A 27,368-nucleotide genomic window follows, 5' to 3' on the forward strand; every position below is an offset into this window, starting at 1 on the left:
TTAAATTTAGTGCCTGTGAGTTATCATTTTATCACATGTGAGATAAAAGCTACTTAGTTTTTAAAACTAATTGCTTGCTAGAGTTTAAGTTGCTGAAGTGTGACCTGGAGAGGAGAGGAGATGAATGTTCCTGATCTAATTTATCTGGTCTTTAGAATTTAACAACCAGAAAATTTCAGAAACACAACAGCCCCCAACAACTCAAGATTATCCAAACTACAGAACCCTGCTAAAGTGGTCCCACAGAAACAAGCTGTAATCCCCAACTTGAAACAGGCTGCAGTTTCAGATCAGAAACCAGCTGTTGTCTCAGATCAGAAACCAGCTGTTGTCTCAGATCAGAAACCAGCTGTTGCTGCTAATCAAAAGCAAGCTATGAAACCAAACCCGAAGCAAGCTATGACCCCCCGGAGACAAACCATGACCCCTGACCTACAGAGAGTGATGACCCCAAACCGCTCAAAGATTCAAGCCCCAAAAACTATTAAAACCCCCTCAACCGCCTCAGTCAAAACTTGTCCCGACAGGTATCCAATAGCCTCTACTCTATTAACCGTCCCTGATTATCCGTTTCATTTTTATTATCGTTATATTTAGCACCGTCCTCACACTTGCTATGGTAATTTCTGTTAAATTCTTGATCTTTTCGTTGCATTGATTCTCAGCATGTTTTTCTCTCTTAAGCTCTCCTTAGCTCCCTTATTAATTGGTAAGTTGTCCCAACTCGTTTTCTCTCGGGGTTCTGATGTGAAGTAACTGTATAACTGTACATTTCAATTACCTCCTTGAAATTGAGTTTAATCTTCAGTTCAACCTGGCGAACGTGACGTGATATTCAAAATATTTACATTTTTAATGATAATTTTTGCTCTGACGTACGCGTAGAGACGGTGATTTAACAACATTCTGAGGAAACATGAATATATACTAAATAGTAGTTCTGTAAGTCTAATAGTCTGTCTGTCGTTAAATCATCAATCTAAATTCTAAATTTATAATATATTTATTAACCAAGATGATGTGTCATATTTAGCAAGTTCTCACCGGAAACGTATGTGACCGGCGAAGTATGTGACATTTAAACCATTTAATCTGTCCGAGAAAAATCTTTCGAAATGTTCACGTACACCGACGCAAGTGAAAAAAATGACATAAATTTGTCGTTAGTTGGCTTCAACACACGAGCCGTTATAAGTTTGTGACATGAGTGTAGTGACACAATAACCATGTCTCACATGATATGACCATGTTGGGAAACAATTACAATAACCATGCAATAACCGAACACACTGCTGCGATAATAAGACGTGCAACCAACCCCACCAATATCAATTAGTCGCCAATCAGAAATACCTTTATAACGTGCAAGACGTATTATAGTAAACACGTGTTTACTAACGTTACACCACGTGTTAACTAACGTTTAACCCCAGAATATTCTCCCAGGATCATGTAACACCCTGTTGGGTGAACAATCCTCCTTTCTGTAGAGGAGCTTGTCAGGGGATTATTAAATAAAGTACATTTATATAACAATTAAACATAACGCGGATGTAACTGTAAGGGCATGTTTGTGCTAAACATTATGTACTGCAGGAGATTGGGGGCTGTATTATTACAAAACTGAGACCCTACACTATATCCAGTCCAACCAATCGCAGTGTATCCATTAGTCTGGGATATCTGCTCCAAATGGCTTACATTACCACTGCTCCACAACCCAATAAAGAAAGGTCAATTAGCCCGGTGGGAGGATGACCAGAGTGCACTCTGTTTGTCGAACCAGCCGCACTTAAAAGTAATTATAACCGCTTGGAGCTTCCTAGGTCACTATACTCAGTGTGTATTATTATAACCCTCTTGCTTAGTTACCTTGTTGTTGTACCTTGTTCCTCTTGTACCGACATGCTTTCTGAATCAGCTACCTTGAACTATCGTCCGTACGATAACAGCGTGTACGTGATTTTCTTGCCCGGCTGGATTGAGTGGGTTCTTGTGTACCTGAGTTTAGTGGTACCGCTACAAGACCTGCCCCTAGCTGGAGTCAGAGACCACGTGGCCACTCGGAACCTCTACGTGGTGTGTTGGTGGTCGTTTGTATCTGTTGTGTTACAGACGGCAGGCTTCATTCACAAGACGCAGTTTTATTTGAAGCGAGATTCGGGCGAGTATATTCTGATGAAGAAGTCTCCGTCTGCAGTGAAAAATAAGAGTGGTGTTTCTTCTGCTAGGAAAAGAGTTGGCCAGTCCGTGAGTTCGGCTGCTAAGTTTTCAAAACTTGACATTAAAAGAGAGGAAGGAATTGATGATGAATTTCAGGACGCTGAAAGTGACCCTTGCTCATCGTATATTGCAGAGAGAAACGTGGGTATGATGTCTTCCACAACTTCAATGATTAACATCCAGTCTTACTCTCAAGAACCTGAGCTACATTCCTCCATTACCGCTCACACCATGGCTACTTCTGATACAGAGCGAGTGGAAACTGCGATACAAATCGACTGTGATGATGTCCCACGTGACACTAGTTATCATGGTGACACTACTAAAGTTGTTCTACTGTCTACTCGTGATCAAGAAATCTGTTCCAATGATCCAATTGATGCACCGGGAACGCCAAAGATAAAGTCCCTTCCAACCAAAACTAAAATATCAAAATTCACCGAGAAAAGCATAGAAGAGTTGCTTGTTCAAAGTATCGACGATATTGATTGTAGCACCGGTAGAAATAGCCCTGACTACGAATATCCACTTAACCATAAGCTCGCCCCAATGAGACTTCTCAGGACCCTTCCTAAGCCACAACAGCAAAATCCTTGTCGCAACACAGGGGGATATACTGATGGGATCCTATCGACCATTGAGGAGGATACGAATGTGGATGATAAGGAAAATAAAGCCGACAATCATGTTTGTTTTGTTGGAAAAGATTTGAATAAAAATACCGACTTATGCCGTCAAATTAGTAAGGAAGATTATAACGTGGCTGACATTGCGACTAGAATTGAGGATGCTGCTAGAAATCTGACCTTGACATACGACAAAGATATAAAAGATAAAGATATGACAAGAGATATCGTGGAACCCAAGAAAATTATCACTACCACAAGCTCCCATGATGATGATAAATGCAATCAAGGACTCAATGTGAATGTGAGTAAACAGGTTTCACTCGTCGCCATGCCTCAATCAATAGCAGAAGAATCTAAAGAACGTTCTTATATCTCTGAACTAACCAAGAGTTTGTCTAAAACTTCAAACTCTTTTAAAGAGACACATGCAGATTTGGCGAGGGTTGCTATTGGAGATGCAACACTACAACTCAACCCTTCAGGTAACAATCCCTCTGAAAAATATTCCAAAAACACGCGCATAGTTCCGACAGTGAACAGTGACTCGTCTGAAAAAAGCCAAGAAGAAAGTGATGCTGTAACATCCAGTGTGTCGGGGTCACTTGTAGAAATGCCAGATCTCAGTGGCAGTGGAAGCTACGTCCTCCTCAGTGACTTTAATGACGACACTGACGAAGACGGTAAAGAGTTTGAGAGTGAAGTAACAGACGGTTGTAAAGAATTAAATAATGTAACCCTGGCTTCAACCCTTGAATCCTATGAGATGGTTCTCAAAACACCAGAAATAAAGTCCTCTTCAGAAACACCAGAAATAAAGTCCTCTCGTAAACTGCCAGTAGTTCCACCGAGCACTGTCCCCGTGCTGACTCCAGGTGTAATTGATACAACACCTCATCAGAGTAGTGATAATGGTGACGTGGATTTAACCCTTGCCACTCCGTGTCAACGAAAGAGACTCAAACCCAATAGAATGCTGTTTGAAGCTGTCAACGGATCCAAAAGCGAGTTCACTCTCCCTAAGTTTGAAATTGAAAAGTTAGAACAGGAAATACTGAACACAATAGAAACTGTTGACAACACAGCGGATAACCAGACTCCTTCTCTTACGGAGATGCTTCTGGAGTATGTTGAGAATGAAGACCTGTCTTTTGAGGATATAGATAAGATTTGTGGTAATCACCCTGCTGTTGACAAAACCAAGTCCGAGATAAACGGTGCCTCCCTCATCAAGCCTGCCCCAATATCTCATCCTGATTCAAAGAGCGAGGTAGCAGTTTTGAGCAAAGACCCCAGTTCCTGTAGTCACGGAGGTCCCCCTAAAAGCAACGGTCTCAAAACACCTACTCAATGTACGGAGAATGATGGGGCGCCACCCAGAAGTGTAAAACAACAAAGTCCACCTAAATCTAGAAAGATTGGTCTCGAAGACAGCATGGCAAAACAAAGTAATCTTGTACTAAGTCGACCCAAGGGCAGCGCACCAAGTTCTCCTCAGTCCTCAAGGAGAAGTGATATTGAAGATAGTCCTTCAAAGAAAAGTGGTCTTGTAGATAGTCCTTCAAAGAAAAGTGGTCTTGTCACACCTCTAATCTGTTCAGAGGGTGAGCTGGAGGACGATAATCTCTGGAATAATGCCAGTGAAGCGGTGTTTGATGACGCCTGTCAGGCACTTCTACAGATAAAAAGGTGACGTATTTTCGTAAAACTGCTTCTCCCTTTTTCTGTTTCTCTCCCATTTCAGTGATTATTTGTACTTTGCTCGTTGTTTTGGATTACTTTTTGTAATTTAGCGCAAATATGAAATATGCTCACATACAGCAGCGAATTGGTTACTATTAGATAAAAATGCACCAGCACGACGATCTTAAGAATCAGCCAAGAGCTGTTTGCTGCTCTTTCACCTGCACGATGTTTCGTTTTTCAATGAAAATATGAAGTTTTCGTGAACTTGTTCCTTAGTGCACTTAATATATCCATGATTTAATTGCACAAACACTTTTCTTCATGCACTCAAATACAAAATCTTTTGTAGTGCTAAAGTACTTGTTTTAAGCAGAATGATCTCATGTCACGAAAAAAGTTAAGAGATAGCCTAGCTCAAATCAAATGCTTGAATGAGTGTGTTGTGTGTAATGTTCGACACAAATTATTTATCACAAGCAAGTTACGTTACTGTATTTAGCCATTTGTATTTAGCCACCTGGTCCACGTATGTTCGCGAGATAATACTGTGTCGGGAGATGGTGTGCTGGTGTGTTCCTAGCCCTGGTCACCCCCCCCCCCCCCCCCAGATAATACTGTGTCGGGAGATGGTGTGCTGGTGTGTTCCTAGCCCTGGTCACCCCCCCCCCCCCCCCAGATAATACTGTGTCGGGAGATGGTGTGCTGGTGTGTTCCTATCCCTGGTCATCCCCCCCCCCCCCCCCCAGATAATACTGTGTCGGGAGATGGTGTGCTGGTGTGTTCCTATCCCTGGTCATCCCCCCCCCCCCCAGATAATACTGTGTCGGGAGATGGTGTGCTGGTGTGTTCCTAGCCCTGGTCACCCCCCCCCCCCCCCCCCCCAGATAATACTGTGTCGGGAGATGGTGTGCTGGTGTGTTCCTATCCCTGGTCATCCCCCCCCCCCCCCCCCCAGATAATACTGTGTCGGGAGATGGTGTGCTGGTGTGTTCCTAGCCCTGGTCATCCCCCCCCCCCCCCCCAGATAATACTGTGTCGGGAGATGGTGTGCTGGTGTGTTCCTATCCCTGGTCATCCCCCCCCCCCCCCCCCCCAGATAATACTGTGTCGGGAGATGGTGTGCTGGTGTGTTCCTATCCCTGGTCATCCCCCCCCCCCCCCCAGATAATACTGTGTCGGGAGATGGTGTGCTGGTGTGTTCCTATCCCTGGTCATCCCCCCCCCCCCCCCAGATAATACTGTGTCGGGAGATGGTGTGCTGGTGTGTTCCTATCCCTGGTCATCCCCCCCCCCCCCCCCAGATAATACTGTGTCGGGAGATGGTGTGCTGGTGTGTTCCTATCCCTGGTCATCCCCCCCCCCCCCCAGATAATACTGTGTCGGGAGATGGTGTGCTGGTGTGTTCCTATCCCTGGTCATCCCCCCCCCCCCCCAGATAATACTGTGTCGGGAGATGGTGTGCTGGTGTGTTCCTATCCCTGGTCATCCCCCCCCCCCCCCAGATAATACTGTGTCGGGAGATGGTGTGCTGGTGTGTTCCTATCCCTGGTCATCCCCCCCCCCCAGATAATACTGTGTCGGGAGATGGTGTGCTGGTGTGTTCCTATCCCTGGTCATCCCCCCCCCCCCCCCAGATAATACTGTGTCGGGAGATGGTGTGCTGGTGTGTTCCTATCCCTGGTCATCCCCCCCCCCCCCCAGATAATACTGTGTCGGGAGATGGTGTGCTGGTGTGTTCCTATCCCTGGTCATCCCCCCCCCCCCCCCAGATAATACTGTGTCGGGAGATGGTGGGCTGGTGTGTTCCTATCCCTGGTCATCCCCCCCCCCCCCCCAGATAATACTGTGTCGGGAGATGGTGTGCTGGTGTGTTCCTATCCCTGGTCATCCCCCCCCCCCCCCCCCCCAGATAATACTGTGTCGGGAGATGGTGTGCTGGTGTGTTCCTATCCCTGGTCATCCCCCCCCCCCCAGATAATACTGTGTCGGGAGATGGTGTGCTGGTGTGTTCCTATCCCTGGTCATCCCCCCCCCCCCAGATAATACTGTGTCGGGAGATGGTGTGCTGGTGTGTTCCTATCCCTGGTCATCCCCCCCCCCCCCAGATAATACTGTGTCGGGAGATGGTGTGCTGGTGTGTTCCTAGCCCTGGTCATCCCCCCCCCCCCCCCCCCAGATAATACTGTGTCGGGAGATGGTGTGCTGGTGTGTTCCTAGCCCTGGTCACCCCCCCCCCCCCCCCCCAGATAATACTGTGTCGGGAGATGGTGTGCTGGTGTGTTCCTATTCCTGGTCATCCCCCCCAGTGGAAATAGTGTCACCACTGAAAGTTATCAGGAAAGTTACTGTAAGTTATCAGAAAGTTACTGTAAGGATTATCGATACACTGTTTCAGCTTTGTTCAAATTGACAAACACCCCAGTGTTACCTTCACTTGAGGTACATGGTCTCAGACAACTAACTGTACTAATACTTTACTAATAGTTTACTAATACTGCTGATAAAGGTAACGTACAGTACAAATACCTCGCTTGTTTACATAGTCAGTTGTGTGTTCTTTGGTAGAACTGTACCACTTTAACAGGTAGCACCAGAGACAACGTATTATGTATCATAATATGTGTGTAATTTAATGCATTTTCCTTTTTTTCAATCTGAATACTTTTTTCGAAGTTTTTAAAATTCATTCCGTTCCTGTTAATTGCATTCATTAAACCTGGTGCCAAAATATAATGTCATTACAACTTACAAGGAAATAATGTCATCTAATTCCGGTAGAGTTGCACTAATATTATTACGATAAGTGCCTTTGTAGACGGTAGTAGAGCGGTAATACTTCTTATGTTGTGTGAGAAGTGGAAACCTCCAATTTTCAAGCATTCTCAGAAATTTACCGTCAGCTCACTTAAAATCACCGTATATTCGTATATTCAATGCAGTGCACTTAGGTTTATGTGCAATAAACGCTTAAATGCACTTTAAGCTGACCTGTGAACCGAACATCTGAAGTAAACTAGCAGGGAGTGTGAATGTAGGATGCTAACTTTTAACTAAATTAGCTTTAGTTCTCTTTTTACTACATACAAGGTTTAGGGAACTGTGTCCTGTATAGTTTCCTCTGCTCTTCTTGTTAAATAGCACGTCAAGAAGTGTCAAACTGTCTTACTTACTGCCTTATCTGAGTTATCAATATAATGTGCAGTGTCAAAATGTCTTATCAAAATGTGGTGTTATTATGATTATAGCAACTCACATATTTATCAAATATGCTACCAATTATTTCTCATAAGTTCTCCAACGTTTTTGTGTTTCCTTATCGATTCTGAGCTAAATAGCACATTTTCTGCGAATGTCGACATTATGTCGGTATTTGTGGGTACTTCACCCGGGTGTGTAACATGTAGTGCATGTACCATGTGTAAATAACCGCCACTTTGTAGAGTTGTGTAATTGTATGGTAAATATATCTCTACCGAAGCCAAATAAAGCGCGCATGTTTTTGGTGTGACTATTTTGAGCTCCATACACAGTGCTACACTGTCTTTGTTGTTCATTATTAATCTCAGAGCTATATTATGAGTCATGCATGTGATTAATATTGTACAGCAGATATTGATAAAATGGATCTGAATAATAAAATCAGTATTAATAATATGCATTAACTAAAGCATTACAGATAATTTCTATGTATTGAGTGTTGGGTAAATACTAAATAGGAGTTGTTGCGATTATAATGTGTAAGCTGGCCTGAAACATGTTATCAGCTAATGTCATAGTGCTCCTTCATAAACTATGCTATCAGCTAATGTGGTGACGAATATATATGTCCACATACTGTACAACATAATTACTTGTTAAGTAATAATTTCGATATGTCGCCAATTTTCTTGATATAATAAAAGTTATTTTATATGCATCCCTTGAATTGGAGCATAGATTGTGAGCGCGATGAAAACTGGTCGTGGAATACTAGCTATGTTCCATGTTCATCCCAGAATTTATTTAATAAACTCATTAATGTAGCACACTTAATTAAATCAATTATTTATGCTAATTAGTTATAATAACTCATTATTAATTGCTAATTTCAGTCAGTACGTTGAGAACTCGGACTCGCCTCTCTCCAGATTCTCACAACCCTCCACTTTCGAGAAGAGATTAGCTGCTAAACTCACACTTGAGAGTCTCAAAGGTATGTGGATACTATCTTACCTATGTTAACCATGTTAACTACGCTGGTATTTTCTGGTTCACTATTTTGTTGGACCATCATCTCTAGCGTATTCCATCTTGTACTTCAGTATTATTCCATAAAAAGAAATAGATGCAGACATTCATAGTTGTTCCAGGAGATGTCAGTTTTAAATAATATATAAATATAAGACAGAAGGAACTCTGACTGACAGACCCTCCTCCGCAAGACTTACCTCCGCAAGATTTTCCCCCGCTAGACAATGCATGTTATGACGGATGACACTTCTCACGAACCATCGGAATCAGTCTGACAATAATGCAGCGTGAACCAACCACATTCTATAGCACTGAAAACTCCACTAAAACACTGTCAAATATGTCTGAAATGTTTTTGAAACATACGTGAGATATTTTAAAAACCGTCCGCATACGTGGGTCTGTTGTTTCATGATTTAAACTTGAACCGCCAGTGTGTTTATTCCTTTTTTAAGTTCTCCTCTCCATGCGTCCTTGCCTGTTAGATCATAGTTATAAGTTAACACTAAAAAAACTCTAAATAACTTGTTTACTTGTAGTTTACACACTTTCAAAAGGTTCACATCTGTTTGTGTAAAGTTTGTCGCCCCTGACATGCACTAGGTGGCCCCTCTACAGCTTACATCCTCCTGTCACGTGCTCCTGTCACGTGACCGCGTGCTTGCTTCCCATTGGCTGACCCCTGCGACACTCTCTCGTTTGGTTGGTCAGCTGTGTCCACTTCTGTTCTACGATTGGCTGGTAGCTACCGAGTGAATGTTGCTTCTTCAAGGTGTGAGATGTTAGATATAATGGAAGATATCAGGTCCTTTTTAGAGAAATTTACTTAAATACAGCGATCTATTTACCAGTGACGTCAGAAGCAAGCGCATAAAAAGTTAGTAAAGAATACGGTGGTAGTATAAAGCATGCGCCACGGTTGTAGTTTCAAATAAGAAAAGGAGGCTATACTCTCCTTTGTGCCTAACTTGGTTAATCAACCACTTTCTTAATTTCCTAAATCTGACCTGGAATTGTGCACGTTCTCCCCACGATTCAACGATTGCCGGCAGGTAATAGTAGTTCCGCCCAGATGGAGATATTTTAACATTTGGTGTTGCGGTCTAAGTGGGTGGAAGTCTAATGGAAGTGGAGAGCCGGACACACCTTACATTTTCTGTCACTTTTTAAACACTTGGCTGAGTTTTAAAACATTACATCATACTCTGAAACTCTGCCTGCTACCCGTGCCATTGGGCGAGGTTTCACTTATTTCACTTTCTGTTTCACTAATTTCACTTTCTGTGATCTGTCACTCCGCTGGATTATAAACATTACATCATACCTGCTGCCTGTGTCACTGGGCGAGGTTCATGTTTCACTGATTGGAATTTTAAACTAAATCTTGGACACTGGAGAAGCTGGTAGCGGTCTTAGCTTTACTAGCCAATGACAGTTCATTTTGTAGGGATAAAACAAGGTCATGTATTATATAATGTATTTGAAGTCTAGAATAGTATGTTATTTATCATTTACCCATACAAACAACACAGTCAATAGCGTGGGACCATTACAACTGATAAGAGAAACTGAATTCCATAGTCCAGTGATAATGGGAAAATACCTCGGCGAGCACCAAGCAGTAAGCATTATGACTGTACCCTAACTGATACTCGGTTCGTGTCCTAACTGTGCCCTAACTGTGCCCTAACTTTGCCCTAACTGTGCCCTAACTGGACCCTAACTGTACTGTGTATCGACAGATTACACCGTTTAGAATTATCTATTATTACTAGTTATTATTATTAGTTACAAGCGAGAAGTAACTATATAAACATTGTAATTGTCTCTGTTTAAGAGATTTATAATGTCTTTTATTAAGATGATGATGATCCTCGAGAATTAGTGTTACCGTTTATTACAAATAATACTGAGTACTGACTACTCATCCAAACTTATCAAAATAAGTTGAAAAGGTAGCTGCTCCAGCTGTAAAACAACCTCAATATCGATGCTGTAAAGATCACGTGATCCCACAAACTTAACACTCCACCACCGTAATCACCCTACCTCCCAGCCCCCCTCAATTCTCCACAATTTCTCAGGGTCAGTAATTATCAGTGTCTGTTAAACACGTGAACCTCATCACATCATCTGTCTAAATAACACAGTTAGTTGGGAGCGAGTGTGTGGATTGTGTGGCAACTATGTGTGGTGTTTTGGGAGACGGGTATGTGGGACTCCCTCCCAGGTGGTGTTTGTCTGGTATGTGCCTGGTATGTGTCTGGTATGTGTCTGGTATGTGTCTGGTATGTGCCTGGCGTACCTTGAGAAAATTTCAGTGTGCAGACAAAATGAAATCGTGTGCAGATAGGATTCATATTGTTTACAAAAAATGTCGATGTGCAGTAAGAATTGCTCTTGTGCAGGCAACATAACAAGGTTACCAGGTTAAGATGTTTTTTCTACTCATAGTGCCTGGTATGTGTCCGGTATGTGCCTGGTATGTGTCCTCACTGTCCGGTATGTGTCCGGTATGTGCCTGGTATGTGTCCGGTATGTGTCCGGTATGTGCCTGGTATGTGTCCGGTATGTGTCCGGTATGTGCCTGGTATGTGTCCGGTATGTGTCCGTTATGTGTCCGGTATGTGTCCGGTATGTGTCCGTTATGTGGTCCTCTTTGGTGTCTGATGATTTGAACACACTTAGCACTTGAGGGCAGTTCTGGAAACATATAATTGATACGACAGATTGTTTGTATCAGATAAGATGTGTTAATCGTCTACAGCTTAGCAGCCCCTCCTGACAAGTGACGTATCTGGGTCACGTGGTTACGGTCACGTGGTTACGGTCACGTGGTTACGGTCACGTTACGTTTGTGGTGTATTTGGATTTTGGTGGTTGTCATAGTTTCACGTTGGTGTGGTGTGGTGCAGGTGGGTTAGAAGGGCGAGGTTATGAGGTAAATACTAAACATATGCTCTTGGAGTCTTGTAGAGTTATTGTGTCTGGAATGTGGATATCATTGTAAGAGTGTGCAGCACATGATATTAGTTGTGGGGAGTGGGGACAGTTCATAATGTTGGAATATGAGAGTTGTGTGCTCAGAGTGTTAGTTATCGTATACCCATAGAAACATACAGCAGGGTCATTACAAATGACAATAGAAAAGATAATAACTTCAATAGTACAGTCTTGTGATAATGAACAAATACTATGGCTAGCTCCCTGCTCCATCACCAGTCATTACATATCCTTGAACACTGAACATCCATTACATTCTTGAACATCCATTACATTCTTAACTAGACTTTATGTTCCAAGATTTTGCTACAGTCTGATCAGCTCAGTTCCTGTAATGATACTTTCTGCACATGTCTGAGATGTCAGTTGAGACTTGCTCTAGGATTAATTATGGTTTGAATTATGTTACTTTGACCTCTAATTTGCTTTAATACGGGTACTACTTGTGTAAATCCTAGAGAGGTCTAGACCTATTTACTGTAATTTTAATGCACTCAAAATGTTATCCGATCTTCATAATTTTAAATTGTTCGCATTATCACAATCTTAATGCAGCCCAGAAAAAGAGGTTACGATACAAAATGTAATCATGAATGCGATTCATCGAAATCGTGTACCCTAATTAATTTTATCATAATAATATGATACTAAGTCTTTATAATTATGAAAACATAGTGTATAATGATATTACCAGGGTCTCGCCACTGTTAATCTCGATATCCCCTAACAGCATAACTATCTTACTACTTTCCGCAATTTTCCGCCATTGCCACTATGATTTGACGCGGCTGAATTTAGCACATTACGTAGCTACTATAATTATAGTACTCTGGATGCAGATCTAAATTTAACACGTCTCTCGCCTTGGCTAATTCTACAGAAGGTGATAAAGTTGGATTGGAAATTTCATTACTCATTGTTATTTAAGTTGTACTAACAATTTACTCAACATCCGGAAATTCTTTCCTCAGTGAACAATCTACAGTAAATTACTTCCAAGTTACGGTTTTAGCAGTTTTATATTGCATAAGTTGTTGACTAAGGACGCGGACTGTGTTGACGAAGGACATAACATGGACTGTCAACGTTACGTAATAATACCAGGAACCTGGCACATGATAATATGGTGTTGTAATCATGTTGTTCGTTAATAATCGCGCATAATAAAGGAAGTCTCGACCGCACAGAATGTAGATTGTAGCACAGCTAGGAAAGGTTGGCCCCCAAATTTCGATGTTTTAGTGTAATTATATGTAAAAATTTGGAGCTTTTCAGTGGCTTGTCAGTGATCAAGATGGAACAGTTTTAAACAAATGTCTCAACATTTATATTATATAATGTATCTTACTTTTGTTTCAAAGTTAAAAGAGGCAATTGCTTTTCTGTCCTGATGATATTGCACTCTAGCATTCCACTTTGCTGAATTTCACAACAATATTTGTAAGATAAGGTATTCGAAATCTAATATTTCATAGCACCGTGGGTGTTCTAAAGTGCAACCCGCACGCCCCGCAGCCGTGCGTACATAAATGAATTAGTTGAAGAAGTAGAGTGAAGTAGAAGTGAAAGGGATTGATAGATAAATATTTAATTTCTTGGCTAGTTTCAATACGGAAAAGGATTTTTCCTTGATGCGAGAAAGATTTAAAATATAATATTCAGGGTCTGAAATATTTGTTTTGGGCAGTTTTATGAGGCTTGATTAGCGCCACTCACGAAAATATGCGAGGAATTTTTTACTCGAAAAATCATTAAAATTGTGAATTGTCTGTACTCAGGGTATACAAACAAGATTAGTAACGAGTTAAATATCAAAGAATTTGGATTTTCGAAGAGGTCTGAATGTAAACAACCCTTCCGTCATTGGAATCTAAATCTCTCCCCGGAAAATACAAAGTATGATCGGAATGAGCAGCTAATTTCAGTAGAACACTAACCGCCAAAATACTCATTTTACTGATAACAGTAACGATTGTGCTGTGTATCTAATTAATGTTTACACAGATACATTCCTACTGTAATCGTTATTAAGTACATAATGATGTATCTATTTATCTGGCATACTACCAGTTTTTCAATACTGATAGAAAGCGATACAGGCTGCGATAACGCAGCTTATTTGTTCATCTACCTTCTCATGTAATAACGCACATTCTCGTATGTGTGCATTTTTGTGATATTTTCCTTTCGGTATCAAAATCACTAATTTGGTATCAAAATCACTAATTTGGGGATATAGATCTCCTAAGTTAAAGCGTATATATACGTGAACAATTACTACTATATATAGTAGTAATTGTTCACGGCAAAAGCCTGTGTTGTTCACTGGCGGGCGGCGGTTCAGCCCCCCCCCCCCCCCCCCCCCCCCCCCGTTTCACTGCGACACATAAATAGCCCCCACTCTAACCACATTGCCGAATACTTACAGTTAAAAATAGCCCATGTCACGGTCTACAATGCCAAATAGGCCCGTAATAACACGACCAGTTAGGGGGCTTATTGCATTAATAGCACTGCTACAGCTACCTAACAGCTAGTTTCACAGCACCTTCCAGGTGCTCCGCTACACTCCATTGGGTCCATCAGGAGCACTATTAATATTACTACATCTTAGTAAATTAGGTTTTACATTTTAAGTTGGAAATTTCAAACTCCCTAAACGCTGCTTCTCAAGCAGAAAAAGGAATAAAGTTTTAACCTTATCAGTCCCTGAGCATTTTACATCCTCAATAGGATCTTCTAGTACCACGTTGGGATATTCTTATTGCACTATTTGCTTAGAGGAAATCTAGATCTATTATGAATCAGTCATCACTGATAGTGATGCAAGTGGAAACATATTCGGTATCTCATGCACCATTCGTCAGTTTTTCTACAATAATTTTGTGCACATTTTCAAAGTATTTATAGAAATGAAATAGTATTTATAGAAATAAATTAAGATTATACGACACAAGAAATTACTTTAATTTTAAAATAACCGTATTTTTATAGAATAAACGATACTTGAATGTTCTTTTTGTCGCACTGATAGAATTTGTAAAATGTGGAGTTGACGTTTATCTAATCGTTATCTTAGATGAGGTATTTTTATAGAATTATGAGAAGAAGTTAACTTTGTGTAACTTAAAGTAAAACACATCACATTTTATTATGTTAATATTTGGAAAATTACTTCTCTTTTCAAATTTCAACAACCAATACCTGTACCCTGAACAATATTTCTCAATGTAGCACTAATTGCTACACCTAACTTGTTACACCTCATCAAAGTATGGGTTTGTGTAGTACAAAGTACCCTTCACGTTATCTTTAGTATTTAACTAATTAATAAAATGTAAGTTTGTGTAGTTCAAAGTACCCTTCACCTTATCTTTAGTATTAAACTAATTAACTAATTAGTATTTAACTAATTACATAAATGTAAGTTTGTGGATCTGTTAAAAAGGTCTTGTCAGAGGGTGATGAGAGAATTTATTGAATATTTGGGAACAGTAACATATTTCCAATTTCCCGAGAGACAGCCAGACGATACAAATTCTGGTAAAATTGATGAAGTTATCAGATAATTAATAACAAATGAGGTTCATAGCATTTTTTAAATGTACCCTAAACGAACCTCAAATTATTTGTTATAATGTCGTGTTGAAAGTGCTGGTATCTAACGACAGATCCGTAACCCACACCTGTATTACGTCACGTGACGTCACCATACCTGTATTACGTCACGTGACGTCACCACACCTGCATTACGTCACGTGACGTCACCACTCTCTACTGTACTCTAAAGTAGACACCTTGCAATTATTATTATTAGTAATAAACTTACAAAGACACCCCTGGATTACATATTGGTTACATGATTTATCATTGATGTTATACACAAAACACACTCTGTGTATTGTAAACAATCGTCACGCCATGACGTCATCACGCTATGACGTCATCACACCATGGCGTCACACTAGGCTCGCTCTCTGATAACACAGTTACAAATCAACATTACTACGTTTTCAAGTCCTCCCTTTAAGCATTACCGGGTTTTTTGTAACACTGTGATATTCCGTGTCTACTGTCGGTAGTAAGGTGTGTGACAAGTAGGGAGGTGACTGTTACACATGATCAGTGATTACTGGTATTAGCAGTTAGATATGATCAGTGATTACTGGTATTAGCAGTTAGATATGATCAGTGATTACTGGTATTAGCAGTAAGATATGATCAGTGATTACTGGTATTAGCAGTTAGATATGATCAGTGATTACTGGTATTAGCAGTTACACATGATCAGTGATTACTGGTATTAGCAGTTAGATATGATCAGTGATTACTGGTATTAGCAGTAAGATATGATCAGTGATTACTGGTATTAGCAGTTAGATATGATCAGTGGTTGGAACTAGATAAGATCTGCCTCTAGTTTCGTTACTCACGAGGCGGTACCAGTTCACTTACAGACTGTAAAGTAGTACCGGTAAAGTAGTACCGTCACACATCTGACGTGTTTCACATCTAGTTTCACGAGATAACCTGGTACGAGAATCAAATGTAACCCAACTTTATATTAATGGGATATGATTGCCATCAGTTTTAACTCCCAACCTGTCTTTGAGTCCTTTTGTAGGAAATGTGGGGTTTTATCTGATATATAAGTGTATACTGATATATATCACATTGTTCATTGTTCATCTTTAGAGACTAGAGAGGCATCTGATCCCTGTCACAGCGCCCGACCTTGGTCAGTTAATATAAGGGTGGCTGATTCCAGTTCAGTTCAGATATGTTGTGGGGTAACAAAAACTCGCCAGCCTCATTTCCCATGTTATTATTATTATGGTTAAATGTCTGCTAACAATGCGGTCAAGCCGCCTCATAAACCGCAGTTCACACAAAATATCTTATCGTAACGAGATAAGGTCATCATATTATGTGGTTCCACAACTAATTTATGTAATAGATTTCTATTTATATAATGTACACGCAATAGTTTGAGTCAGGTACAAATGGAGATGGTATACTCTTTTCACCCTAGAAGCCAAGCCTAGTTAAATACAGTGCTAGTTAATTAGTTAATTACGGCAGGTACTCGTTTATTGTAGTTTAGAAAATGTGGCTAACGACATGATAAATAATCATAAGCGTTTACTAGAAATTATTATTTAGCTCGCTTTGGTGGATTTAAGCAGGAATATCCGTAAGATATGGTCTACTGATGTATGTAAGGATCTTTATCTTAAAACTTTAAAAGAAATGCTTGACGGTTTAAGTAGTGCTTATATTTTATAAATAATACTGTATTTTAAGCTTATATTATATGAGTTCTATTTAACAAGTAAGTCTATCATAAGAGTAAGTATAAGTAAAATATGATTAAAATATAAGTAAAATGTAAATAAAATATAAGTAAAATATAAGTAACATATAAATAAAAAGTAAGTAAAATGTAAGTTCTATTTAAATGTAATGATGAGGACAATTTTATTGCCTCAAGGAAATACACCGTAATTCATAAATAGATGTGTTATTGTATTGCTGAATGAAGCAATCGCTGTGCAGTATTTATATTCAGCAGATTGTTATAGAATAACGCATATATATTATGTAATGTAAAGAGAAGTAACGTAGACTTGATAAAATGTAAAACTGCTACACTTTTGTGTTTTCAAGTGGTGAAAATTTGACAGGCAGATAAATATCTGAATCCATATTAAAATGCTTGATAATATATTTGGGGATGTTATTCAAATTATGCACAATCTATTGTTTGTTAATGAGATTGGTATTTCAGTAGGATGTGTAAGCTTTTTGGTAGGTCTCCTTTATTTAAAAATCGATTAAAAATTAAATGATTGTCTGTTCTGAAAACTAAAGCATTTGATCATTTTTGCACACTTTTTATCCGTTATTATACAATATACATCATTGTGGTTATTACACACGTTTCTACACGAAGAGAGATGTCCATCCGTGTAATAACAAATAACGTTTAAACGGCTTTCGTATGTTTAAGGAATGCCAAGTATTGGCTCGTGTATAAATGTATAGTATTCAAATATGCTGTAATTTACGTGTCTAATACTCCTTGCTAGATGTAAAGTACAATATCTACTAATATTTATAAGATATTCACACATGTTGTACTTCGGAAAGCTCCTAACTGCGTAAAGTACATGATGTCTAATACGAATATTCTATCTTTGTATTTAACTCGTAGTTCGTGTTGTGAAGATCTCTAACTGGTGTATTGAGTAGTTCACAATGGTATTAAAATTAGCATATTCACATATCATTAACATATTCATACTTTTAACACACGACACCTTTACATTATTAACATATTCATACTACACACACAGTGTTGAAGAGGTAGTGAGTTGCCGAGATTTCTGAAAGTTTGAAACTGGTCACATTGTCAGAAAAGCGAAGAAACAGCTGGGATTTTGTAAACAGTACAGATTACACATGCACATTACCGGTTACAGATTACCAGTTACACGTTACACATCATTATTTAGCCTCACTTTGATCAGCTCACTCAGATATAATCATGTCTCTTTAGACTTTACTGAGACTAAGTTACACGTTACACATCATTATTTAGCCTCACTTTTATCAGCTCAGTCAGATATAATCATGTCTCTTTAGACTTTACTGAGACTAAGTTACACGTTACACATCATTATTTAGCCTCACTTTTATCAGCTCAGTCAGATATAATCATGTCTCTTTACTGAGACTAAGTTACACGTTACACATCATTATTTAGCCTCACTTTGATCAGTTCAGTCAGATATAATCATGTCTCTTTACTGAGACTAAGTTTACAGATGATGAATTTAATGTTACGGAAAGCTAAAAAACTGGATATGTGCCATGATAGTTTCTCAGACTTGAGGTTAGAGAGTTAATGAGAACTAGATACCAAGATCAATTTGAGGTTTAAGTTTTAATGAAAACTGGATACCATGATAAATCTGAGATTTCAATATTAATGTCCGACTGTGCGAACAATTTCTTTTTGTGGGTTTTCCGTTTGTTATAAATTAGCACATCTAGTTGGTGCCATGTGGTTAGATTATTCTAGATTTTCACTGTACCAGACCACTCAAGCTGTAAACGCTTGGATTCGTTAATGAAAGACTAATAATTGTGTCGCCCACCGCTGACCAATACAGAAAATACAAAGAAACTTACTGATCCTTGTAAAAAGCGAGGAATTACCTCAGATAATGTTAAAATAGTGCTCAGCAGATTTCTTCTCCATTACAATTTTCATTCTGCTGTTCTATTGACTATTTCCTGCGCACAACATACAAGCCGTGCATTTAACACGTGGTAGCAACAAAGAAATTCCTAACATATTTATGCCCACGTGTTCCTACAATCCAGCACGTGTTCCTGCAATTCCGCACGTGTTTCCAAATTTACCCTATTAATTGGAGAATGGTGCTCACTGCTTCTCGCTGCTTCTCACTGGAGCTGCATTCCAGACAGACACAAGAGATTAGTGGAAATATTGCAGACATGCTGTCTGCATTTCACCACGGTTCAACTGTTCAGCAAATAAATTGATTGCATAATAATGTCTGCACTCTGCAGGGTGTATGCAGTATGCTAGCTAATGTATGGAATTGTTCAGATAAAATCACAGAGAAATTGTGTTGAATGTCACATTATAATATTACGTTTATAATCGTTAAAAAATCGATTATAAACGGGTTTTTTTTTAAAGCGCCCAATAAGCGATTATCAGCGCCGATAATAAAATTTCGTTTATGGAAACTTGCCAGTTATTGCAATATAATTTTTACTGACTGTGTGTTTTTTCTTCAACATTATAGTGCTCTATTAAATTAACTTATGAGTAAATACAAATCGTTACAAATACAACGTGTCTAGCCTACTGTAAGTTCAATCTCAGATAACTATCAGCAGGGACGTACCATATAATTTTTAGACATAATACTTGATGCAGATTAATTGATTAATTACATGCTAATTATTTCAGATCAGAGTGAGACAGGTGCCTCTCCCACTCCCAATCAAGAAGGTTAGTATTTTACTAAATACTAATTCACTAATTTTATCTTAAGGATTTTACACTTGGTGGCTATGGGTAGTAATTACTGTTTTGTATCCTTTTTGAAACTTGAAACTGTGCGTTGTCCTATACACTAGTACATTGGCACGAAATACCAGACAAAATACCAAACCAAATTAACCACTGTCCACAAAATACCACATGCCATGTACTGATGTACTCGTTTTGTTGTCATCATATAATTTCTTATAATGGTTGTGTAGATAATGATGAAGTGGGTGCAGTAGTAATGTACATTTCTCTCAATTAACCGAATTAAATGTGTTTTGTAGATTACAGTGGATTCACTCCCTGTGTTTGCACAATTTTACACAATTCTCTCTCATATTGTATCAGGCTAATTAGGGTAATTACATGTGACTGGAGTGTTGTTTCCCATCAATTATTACCTAATTAAAACAGACAAAGAATACTCCACAATTCTTTGTTCACGTTCCTTTGAATGATCATTGTGTTTGTGGATGTCATGAAACTGTTATAATCACACAGAAAGGTGACTACAATCAATTTATGAATATAATCTGTTCTTGCAAATCGGTACGAAATCATAAGTATTCATTGAATATTTCTCGTCGTTTATAATTTGATGATTTGATCACAATACGGGGGCTGACCAACAAATCTTCTGAAGAATAAACCAGAATACACATTCCATAAAATATACAATTTACAACTTATTCCAGTATAACAGTTCGCTATTCTCTCAAATCTGAGAGTTCAGTTGAAACAATTTGCTGGTAATATAACATGCTGGCATTATAATGGCAGTTGTGGTGGCAATACGAAACAATGGAGCTTATCAATTACTACCACTTCTTCTACTCATCGCATGCAGCTCTGCTTTTAATTCTACTGAATTCCCTCAAACACTTTCCCACGGTTTACCTGGACTGTATTTGTAATATTTGTGATGAATGTTTGGAATTTGTCCCCCTCCATATATAAACAATCCGTTTAATGGCTATTTTATGCGGAGTAATAAAATATCGACTGGTCCGTTTCACACCTGAGTGCGTTAGCGGGCTGGCTTCAAACAACTCTAGAAATGTTAGCCTGACATCACGGAATAGCAAATTAGTTCGCTAAGTCGATTTAGTCGGAATATTTCATGGGTCAGAAAAGTTCTGTATAATTGATTCTGTTAGTCACAAGGGTTTTGTGTAATTGAATGATATGTTAGCTGTCATTTCGTGATCCCCTTAAATATTTAGAATTTATTACCTAATGCTTAGGCTTTGGCTAATGTGTAGATTCTCAATTCTGAATAAACGGTTTCCAAGAATACCTGTGTGAAATTTGAATTATTCATAACCGAATGGGCCTCCATTATCTTCTGGTGAAAACCTGGTCCACGGCAGGAAAATTAGCGATACTCTGTCCTCCTCGAACATTTCTAAATTTAGAGAAACTGCACAGGAATATTTGGAGCGCGCGATGAAAATAAGATAGATCAATACGCGCCACTTTACGAAAAGTCACGTGTCACGTACGTTTATATCTGTCACACTTTGGAATTAAGTCAGAAACAAGGAACTTGTTGGATATCCTGGCCACCAAATTGTTGACACTTATACTTATTAGTACAATTTGAAGCTTGGTTATTTGTAACGTTATCAAATAAATGTTTACTTTCAGGCGGCAGAAGGAAGCCTAAACCTATCTGTGAGTTGTTTTATTCAGTTCAAATTAACATTACAGTATTAAATCATGAAATGATATACCTTACTCGGGAATATTATAACCGGGATAAAGTGGTGGGTTTTGGAAGATTCCGCCATATTTTTCCCGGTCAAAAATTTTACCAGTCATAAAAAAACCCGCCGACTCAGATTATGGGGTTCCAAGGGGGTGGTCATCATCATATTTTACCTGAAGTCTCATATGTGCTAGAGAAGACTTTTGAAGCAGTGGATGGAGGGCTGTAACTTTATTGGCGGTTGCTACCATAATTTCGGTATAAAAATCACAATTTGGTTATAGAAATTTGGTTATAGATTTGGTTATAGAAATCAGATTTCAGGCCAACTTGTGGCCACATCCCGCTAGAAGTGAGCAAACTGTGCCACTATTTCATGGTCCACGGTGGATTGATTACTGGAGCAGTTGAAGATGCAAAGCCAAGACGTTCCCCAATTTACCAAGCGGTGGGCAGGAAATTAAGCTCCGGCTGACCTTCAGAGCAGTAGCCCCATTAGCGGACAAAATGAAAGTCTTGTTAAGACAACAATACAACTTCGAATTTGACGGTCAGCAGCAGGGGGATATCAATAATGATAATGGATGGGACATTAGCGATAATGAGAATGAGAATACGCTTTAATGAAGATTTGACTTATTATTGCTTAGATTTATTTTCCTTTAAATAGACGTGTCTTTTTTTTCTATTTCTGAGTAATATCAATAACTGTTAATTGAAATAACTTCTTTAACAAGTAACAAAAACAGAAATTTCGGTTGAAAATTTGTTAACCTCTGAAAAAAAACTTGAAAGGTCGGCCACCGGTAAATACATGACCGGGATAATTTGGCGGGTTTTGGGAAAGTCCGCCATATTTTTCCTGGTCATTAATTTTCCCAATCATAAATTAACCCGCTATAATATTCCCGAGTAAGGTAAACAGAAAAATGTAGATTCTGAGCTATGACGTTCATTGTATTTTCGTAAATCTTAGTATGATCCTTCAACTAACCTTATCAAATTTCAGCACAATCTGAGTCAGGAGATTTTACTGGATCCTGTAAGTAAATTAAAATCCTTCCATGCCTAAACCATTAATGTTGATACGTTATGCCCGACTTAAATTTCAGCGGAAATATTAACGCTTCCTTGAAAACACCATATTTTAGAAACATACAAGCTAAATGTATATTTTTCAGCACGAGCTTCTCCTTCTGGCGAATACGGCAGTTCCTTCAATTCCGGTAAATACTGAATGTGTTTCGTTGTAGTAAAATTTAAAATAAATTGTGGCAGCTTCAAATGTCTGCCCGACTGTTATTCAGTCTGTCAGTTTATCAGTATTTTAAATAAACTACAGGATACTAACTCAAGTCTCAGGCTATACTTCCAGAGAGTTTTCCCGACAAACTTCACTTGAGTATTCGACTGGTAAATACCATGTTGTGTGGGCTTTCAATCACGTGACTTTACCACGTGTTTACTGTTGCAAAGATTTCTAAATGAAATCTAAGTAATTTTATTGATACTTCCATTCGAGCCATAATCATGATGATAATAATGCCGCCGTCTTGGTTAGTTGCAATATCCAACCTACACCATACGATGACAGTGAGGTTACTTTATCCTAAGTTTATACTATATTTTTGTTCTATTCTCTATTTTGATTTTTCTCAGATTATCCTGCATCTAGCTCCTACGATTGTACTCCTGGTAAATAGTTTCTGTGCAGATCAAATTATCTTTCTGTTTTAAGACAATATGCATGTTAAGCCCTATTCACAGTCTCGTTATTATTCTGTTGAAAACATCGTTATATTCAATAGATACTAAGATGTTCCCAGTCACTAGATACTAAGATGTTCCGTTCTTTAACTGGACATTAATTGATTGAATAAACAATAAACCACCATGTAAGGCTCTTACGTATTTACTCGGGAGATTGTAATTCAGCCTCACTAGCCCACCTTATCTCGGCACTTAACCTCCGCTGCCCAGAAAAGTACCACAGTACCCGCAACTTCAACCTCCACTCTCGACACCGCAACTTTAGAGTGTCTCGACGTCACGAAGTATGGCACAGATCACGTGATATATCCTTACAGACCAGTCCAGTGTACTTTCACTCCGAGGAACAGTCTCCCTACTCCACATCTTACTTTGGTTCTAGTGAGAGGAGTCCTGGAGATGACTTCAATCCGCGATCAGTTGAAGAGCATTTCGAAGATGAAAAGTCTGGTAATTAGGACAACCTAGAGTTGGTATTTGTTGAAGAAAGCTATCCATTTCAAGTTTCAAAATTTGAATATATTCGCCCGTGGTGAGAAACTGAACCAAGGTTAAACCACTTCCTCCTTGATACAGAAGTTCATGGTAAAAGAGGACGTGGTAAGTTTGGACGAAGTGTCTCAATGAGAAACAGTCCCGAATATATCTCCCCTCTCTACTCTCCGTCTTCTTCTGGAAACGATCCTGGTACTATCTGTGGTCACGTGCTGGTCACGTGCTGGTCATGTGACACGACCACTGTTACACGTGTGAGGTCATTCTTCTACCCTCATCATGTCAGCTTTCCGCGTTGATTGACCTGAGAGCCTCATTAAGCGAGATGCTCGGAAAACGTTTTGTTTCTTTACGGCAATGATTAGAACTGCCAGTCAATATTTATTAAGTTTATGTTTTAATTGTCAAGTGCTGGTCACTTGTTTGTCGAATGAGCTCACCCTTCTTGGAGACTGCGAATTGACTCTGCTCATCCATATTCTCGTCAACTATAAAGTTCTGAACTTGATAGTAATTCATCCACAAACCTGCTTTATCCACAAACTTGTCGTGTTCTTACTGAATACTATTATAGAAATATTTCTGACTTGATATAAGATACTTTTGTTGTTACTTACTTCCCTTATATTCATGTTATGACTCACTGTTACTTTATGTAGAATATATCAGGCGTTACCGTTCTATATATCCTTGTAACAGACAATATCTTGTTGTTTAATGAAGAAGATTCGCATACTTTAAATGTATACCAACATGTTTATGTAAATTTATTCTTGTAAATTAACATTTCTCGTGCTGGCCCACGAGTTAAGTTCAAATAACGTAATATGCGCGACACTCCACTAAAAACACTTAGATCTTCTAATTGCTTTTCTCAACGACACTGAGTCTCAGGAGTCTCCTAGTCTGTCTCTGAAGTAGAGCAATACAGACTACCAGCTACTAGTCTGTCTCCACAGTAGAGCAATACAGACTACCAGCTACTAGTCTGTCTCCACAGTAGAGCAATACAGACTACCAGCTACTAGTCTGTCTCCACAGTAGAGCAATACAGACTACCAGCTACTAGTCTGTCTCTGAAGTAGAGCAATACAGACTACCAGCTACTAGTCTGTCTCCACAGTAGAGCAATACAGACTACCAGCTACTAGTCTGTCTCCACAGTAGAGCAATACAGACTACCTCGCTTACCAAAAACCACCTCAACAGGTTAAAACTAAAGCTAAACATAACCACCCAATTATTCCAGGATCAAACTTCAACTCAGAGCCTCCCTCTAGATCCTACACTCCGTCCTACAACGAATCCTTCACCCCCTCTGACGCTAGTGATAACTCCGACACAGAGAGCAGTCCTGAGCACTGTGAGTACCCCTAGCTCCCCAAATCCACCTCCCTCATCCCCCAAACCCCCGGCAGTTCACTTTATGGACACGTTCATTGAAGTTTGAGGATATTGGTAAATATTAGTGACCCTACTGAATGGCACGATGATGTAAAATGTGTCACACTATGAAACTATATAAACCCTCTAACCCTAGGATAATCGTTTCATCCTCTAGATAAACTTTGTCGCATAACGATATCTTTATCAGACGATAAGATATCGCTTAAATGCGGCCGGCAGTGAGTTGTAAACTTTGTCACACTATAAAAACGTGACGGAGTTTATATGGACCCCTTGTTGCCGTGTTTGACCAAATTTTCGAATTTCCAATTCATAGAATAGTTGTATATGACTATTATCTACATATTTAGCGACTTTTTTCCTTAAATGGTAGCACCATGTAAACTCCGTCACACATTTAAGAAATTTATATGAGGGATGTTTATGACATCCTGACAAGAAATGCCGAATAGTCTAGCATTATTTTGTGAGCCTTAATGTGTTTGGAATTGTTCACATATTTCATTGTTATAGGCAAATACAAATACAGAAGGCAGAAATAGGTAAATTTAGTCACATAAATTTGTATGATATCTCAACATGTGTGAAATTGAGTAAATATTAGTATACCAACTTAAACACCCTATATTACGTACTATGGATCAATTAACAATATTTCAACCATACGCCGGTCATATAAATTATTATATGGCAGTGATATGTTAACATCGGATAAATTTCAACACCTGAACAGGGTAAACATTTGTAAATTTCGTCACAAAAAAAAATTATAACTTTATTTGCTCCGTGTTGGCAAAATAACTAATTTATCGACATAGTGATGGTGATAAAGTAACATTATATACTAATTGAGGTATGATTCTTCAAAATAGAGGCAAGAAATGTAAATTTCGTCACATCAGCCATTGCATTAGTTAGATAGATTTTCTTTCATGTCAACTGCCCTTATTATAGTTGGAATGGATTTATACAGGAAATATAGAAACCCATGCCCAATTTTCATCACATTGAAATTATACTGTTGGGGCAGGAAAAGTAAATTTCGTCACATTTCGGTAAATTAGTGATATCAAACTCAGAATTGTCAAACTTGAGTTCTGATGATCTACTGAATAATAACCTACTAATAATTCCTGGAAGAATATTGAATTCTAATCGGGGTATGGTTCTTCAAAATAGGGTCAAGAAATGTAAATTTTGTCACATACGTCATTGTAAAATTTAGATACACTTTCTTTCACATCAACAGTCCTAATTATAGTTTGAAATGATTAATTCAGAGATAAGGAAATATAGAAACCCATGCCCATTTTTCATCACATTGAAATTATACTGTTGGGGCAGGAAAAGTGAATTTCGTCACATTTCGGTAACTCGGTAAAATTAAACTCAGAATTGTTAAACTTGAGTTCTGATTTGCTGAATAATAACCTACTAATAATTCCTGGAAGAATATTGAATTCTAATCGAGGCATGTTTCTTCAAAATAGGGTAAAGGAATGTAAATTTCGTCACATCATCCATTGCATTAGTTAGATAGATTTTCTTTCATATCAACTGCCCTTATTATTATTGTGACAATTTTTACATCAACTGCCCTTAACTTGAATCAGCTCTATCCGTGCATCGTCCTTATATACAGATTTCCCGCCTTCCAAGCCAAAATCAGATATAAATGATTTCGGCAATTCACCCAAAATTTTAAATTCCATATAATGTGACAGAATTTACATCATTTCCCAATAAGTGCATGTATTTGCTAACTTTTCAAAACAACATATTTTAGGGCTATGATTGGTAGAAGAACCATCAAATAATGAGTTGAAAGGGTTTTGAGGACACCTCACAGTAGAAAAGAGGTATCGTATTCTGAGTGTGACAAAGTTTACGAAATATTGCCTTAAAACCGTTCGATCCCTGCCCTTTAGCCAAACTAGCAGGAACCCGTCAAACCTTTAAGACTGGTGTCAAGGCTCTTTGGTGGCCGGATCAGTTTCCTACCCTAAAGTCTCCCAGTAAAAATAATTATTACCTATTTAATTCGCGTTTTTGACACCACTTGGGGGTCCAAATTTTGGGTACTAAAATTCTTATTCCTTGGCCGATTTTCGATTTTTTTCATGCTGATTTG

The 27,368-nt window shown here is 38.9% G+C and overlaps 1 protein-coding gene across 2 annotated transcripts in view; it reads left to right on the plus strand.

Moving 5' to 3' along the window:
- LOC134817770 (uncharacterized) overlaps positions 1–27,368 on the plus strand; it is a 32,469-nt gene that overhangs the window by 1,704 nt on the left and 3,397 nt on the right. Inside the window, exons 4-10 of one of the 2 annotated variants that reach the window (XM_063827091.1) lie at positions 180–527; positions 8,627–8,727; positions 19,777–19,818; positions 21,505–21,531; positions 22,575–22,607; positions 22,747–22,791; positions 25,080–25,193. In XM_063827091.1, the coding sequence (XP_063683161.1) occupies positions 180–527; positions 8,627–8,727; positions 19,777–19,818; positions 21,505–21,531; positions 22,575–22,607; positions 22,747–22,791; positions 25,080–25,193 (710 nt within the window). The remainder of the gene's footprint in view (positions 1–179; positions 528–8,626; positions 8,728–19,776; positions 19,819–21,504; positions 21,532–22,574; positions 22,608–22,746; positions 22,792–25,079; positions 25,194–27,368) is intronic. The other variant, XM_063827092.1, reaches the window with a different exon arrangement.

Source organism: Bolinopsis microptera, chromosome 7 (genome assembly GCF_026151205.1).
Source record: "Bolinopsis microptera isolate Bmic1 chromosome 7, MBARI_Bmic_1.0, whole genome shotgun sequence".
In the NCBI taxonomy this organism is placed as follows: domain Eukaryota; kingdom Metazoa; phylum Ctenophora; class Tentaculata; order Lobata; family Bolinopsidae; genus Bolinopsis; species Bolinopsis microptera.